This window comes from Thamnophis sirtalis, unplaced genomic scaffold, assembly GCF_051295495.1.
Source record: "Thamnophis sirtalis isolate CommonGarterSnake01/CBP01778 unplaced genomic scaffold, rThaSir2_p1.2 scaffold_8, whole genome shotgun sequence".
NCBI classification, from domain to species: Eukaryota; Metazoa; Chordata; class Lepidosauria; order Squamata; family Natricidae; genus Thamnophis; species Thamnophis sirtalis.
The window spans coordinates 18,225,648-18,229,233 of record NW_028261388.1 but is presented as its reverse complement, the minus strand read 5'-3'; the positions used below and the strand labels follow the sequence as shown (position 1 = coordinate 18,229,233).

At 40.4% G+C, this 3,586-nt stretch overlaps 1 protein-coding gene across 1 annotated transcript; it reads left to right on the top strand.

The window, feature by feature from the left end:
• Positions 1-1,033: 1,033 nt before the first annotated feature.
• Positions 1,034-3,114, top strand: LOC148044317 (vitelline membrane outer layer protein 1-like). Its single transcript, XM_087721164.1, has 3 exons — positions 1,034-1,277; positions 1,530-1,624; positions 2,505-3,114. Exons 1-3 carry the CDS (start codon positions 1,113-1,115, stop codon positions 2,794-2,796), a joined length of 552 nt encoding a protein of 183 aa, XP_087577290.1. The 5' UTR covers positions 1,034-1,112; the 3' UTR covers positions 2,797-3,114.
• Positions 3,115-3,586: the final 472 nt, after the last annotated feature.

Genomic DNA, 3,586 nt, shown 5'->3' with positions numbered 1-3,586 from the left:
CAACCAGGAATTAAGGAGAAACTTCCTAACAGTGAGGATAATTAATCAGGGAAACAGCTTGTCTTCAGAAATTGTGGGCGCTCCATAACTGGAGATTTTAAAGAAGAGACTGGACAGTCACTTGTCTGAAATGGTATAGGGTCTCCTGCTTGAGCAAGGGGCTGGACTAGAAGATCTCTAAGATCCCTTTTAGCTGATCAGGCATAGCCTCTTTTGACTTATGTCTTAGTTTCAAGAAGAACTAGAGACTAGCATCTTTCAATGACCATGGGGAAATGGGGGGCTTTGACTTTTTCAGGGAATAAGTGTCATTCTCCCCCCCTACCCTTTACTGACAATCATGGACGCTGTTGTCTCCTTGCAAGTAAGAAAGAATTCTGTTGCCTGCACATTTAATTGAAAGGAAGACTATTCCAGATACCTAAAGAAAATCCATGCAGTTACTGATATAAATGGACATCAAATAAGGTCCTTTTTAGCTGATCAGGCATAGCCTCTTTTGACTTACGTCTTAGTTTCAAGAAGAACTAGAGACTAGCATCTTTCAATGACCATGGGGAAATGGGGGGCTTTGACTTTTTCAGGGAATAAGTGTCATTCTCTCCCCCCCCTTTACTGAATTAAAAGTTTCTGCAAGATTCAGAAACTTATGTATTTGAGTTTACCATTAACCTGACTTTCTGGTTTCTGAGTATCACTCAGAAATCCTCTAAGCTGTTAATTACAGAGGATGTAATTTCAGTAAGTGGCAAGATTACTTTTTAAAAACTTAGTACTTCATGGGACATTGATGTTTACAGTAAGTGACGTTTTTGTTCGGACTGAGTGGCAGGAAATTCAGTGTAGTGGTTAAGATTGGCATGTACTCGAGTCCTGTTCCAGGAAGAAGAAAGCAGAGACGAAGGACTTCTGAAATTTTGCCAATGAAAGTGGAGAATGTGGTCCAGGAAGTTCCTAAGAATTAAGGCTGATTTAAGTGTAAGACCAATGAATTGTAAATCATGACTTCATGAGGGTGGTACTGCAGATACTTATAAAAGAGTCCTGGTTTCTAGGAGGCCACAAATTCTGAAGACATTTCTGTTTCAAGAGGCCAACTGGTTTACTCTTCCATGGATTTTTTTGTCAGCACTGCTCTTCTCCTGACCATCTCCTGCTGCCTGGGGAATACTGAAGCCGGAAGTTATATACTCACTGTACCAAATGGGGGTCCCTGGGGTGACTGGGGCTCAAGTGAGTTTTGCCCTGGAGACTCTGCACATGGCTTCTCCCTGAAGGTAAAAAATTATTTTTCAGATGGTCTTTTACTTCTTTCTATTTCCTTGAAATTAACTCTTCTTCAGTTTTCCACTTTGTGTTTTAAGAAAGGCCACAACATATGTCTTGATGCTAACATTTTTTTGATTCCATAATCAAAGAGAGGCATCGATTGTCCCATATTGATGGGTAAATGTTGGAAATTCCGAGAACTGAAGGCTGAACGAAACCAAGGCCTGATCTGGAAGTTTATCAGAGTCTTATTTTCCTAGGTAGAACCACGCCAAGGAAAAGGTGACGATACAGCTCTGAATGGAATCCGTTTGTACTGTAAGAACGGCAAAACAATTGAGTCTACAGTTGGACCGTGAGTAACCATCTTTCTTGTCCTATATTATTTTCTTGTGAGGAGATGACTGATTGCTATTAATTTTGGAAGGGGATGCACTGGAAATAAATGAATTAATAAAGCTGATTTTCATGCATTGTTGTGCAATGGTCTCTCTGAATTAGAAGCTGGTTGGAGACTTGTTTATTCTGGAGAAGTCCCAAAATAGCTGCTAATATTTTGTGCACCACAGCAAGTGTATCTCCAACCTTTGGCCTTTCTTGACATGTTCATTGCTCTTTCCTGACATTCATTCATGTTCCCAACACCCCTTTATTGATTCAATGACCCTTGGTCATATGAGCCAAGGTGGCGCAGTGGTTAAATGCAGCACTGCAGGCTACTGCTAGATCAGCAGTTCAGCGGTTCAAATCTCACCGGCTCAGGGTTGACTCAGCCTTCCATCCTTCCAAGGTGGGTAAAATGAGGACCCAGATTGTTGGGGGCAATATGCTGACTCTCTCTAAACCGCTTAGAGAGGGCTGAAAGCCCTATGAAGCGGTATATAAGTCTACTGCTATTGTTATTGCTATTGGTGGCGCAGTGGTTTGAGGGCTGTACTGCATGCTACTTTTGCTGCCTGCCGGCTGCCTGCAATTTGTATTCATTATTTTTTTCCCTAGAAGCTTATGGCAGCAGCCACAAGATCCACTTTCCTTGTTTTTCTCCCCCTACAACAGCCCAACGAGTTAAGTTGAAAGTCAATTATAGTCCCAGAGATAATGAATTTTGATACTCAGACATAGAATTCAACTGGTTCCTAGTCCCAGATTTTAGCCATTATGCTTGAGTCTTGAGGCCTGATGACAAGAACTTAATCAAGAAACCAAAGAGATGTGCATCTATCTTTTATTGGCAGGTGGGGAGAATGGACCATCACCCAGTTCTGCAAATCAGGCTACCTGGTTTCTTTTTCTCTGAGAGTTGAAGGCCGTCAAGGAAAGGGTGATGATACGGCAGCTAACAACATCCAGTTCTCTTGCAGTGATGGTCTAGTCATGACGGGCCATGGCCTGAGTTGGGGTGATTTTGGCTCATGGAGCCTTCGCTGCCCCTCAACTGGTATATGTGGGATACAAACAAAGGTGGAGGGAAGACAGGGCAGGCGTGATGACACAGCACTCAATGATGTGCGTTTTTATTGCTGTTAATGGCTGATACATGTTTTGTCACGTGGAAATACGCTTTTGCTATACATTTCAAAAAACTGTTAATTATAGTCTAATATTAACTTGAGGAGAGAGTAAAATGTTTGTGCAAAATGTTGTAGTACAAGGTAATCCTCCCACTCCTCTGTGTATTTTGAAATGGGCTCATATTGGAGAGAAAAAAATGTGGTGGCAGAAACCTCAAGCATTGCAAAGATTGATTATCTCCTCTCTATTATTTTGAATCAAGTCACAGAAGCAAACTGTAATTCTGTACTACTGCTGTCTTGCTTGCAAATAAAATTGTGTTGCATCTTCAAAGTCATTCCTTTTTTTCATTGAGCCACGTTTTGGGCCCTGATAATACGTATGTATTTCTTTGGGTTTATTTATTCTTGCATTTCACTTCAGAGAATACAGAAAGACAATAAACTATAGGTGGACCAGCACCAGTTAAAACCCAACAAAAAATGATGATATATGTGTTTTTATTAGATGTGGATAATGAGCTACAAAAGTTTTCTTCTTAGACAAAGCCGACAAATAATCACTTATCCAAATCACTACTTTTCTGTTCTTCAAACACCTACATAAAAATATCTCTCCTCCATGCCTTTCATTGGCTCTGAATTTTTATGTTTATGGATTTATTGATTTCATTTGTACATCATTGCAACTTAATCAGGCTCTTGGTTGCTTACAAATTGACAGAAACTCACTTTGGGATAAATTGAAATATAACTAAAATCCCTAAATCTAAATAACTCAAGAACATGTTGCCCTGAAACTCTTC

What these genes read in the sequence shown, in the direction of transcription:
- LOC148044317 (XM_087721164.1), top strand. Translation starts at nt 1,113, where the DNA reads ATGGATTTTTTTGTCAGCACTGCTCTTCTCCTGACCATCTCCTGCTGC. An exon ending in CACATGGCTTCTCCCTGAAG is followed by an intron (nt 1,278 to 1,529) that starts GTAAAAAATTAT and finishes TTATTTTCCTAG; the next exon opens with GTAGAACCACGCCAAGGAAA. An exon ending in ATTGAGTCTACAGTTGGACC is followed by an intron (nt 1,625 to 2,504) that starts GTGAGTAACCAT and finishes TTTTATTGGCAG; the next exon opens with GTGGGGAGAATGGACCATCA.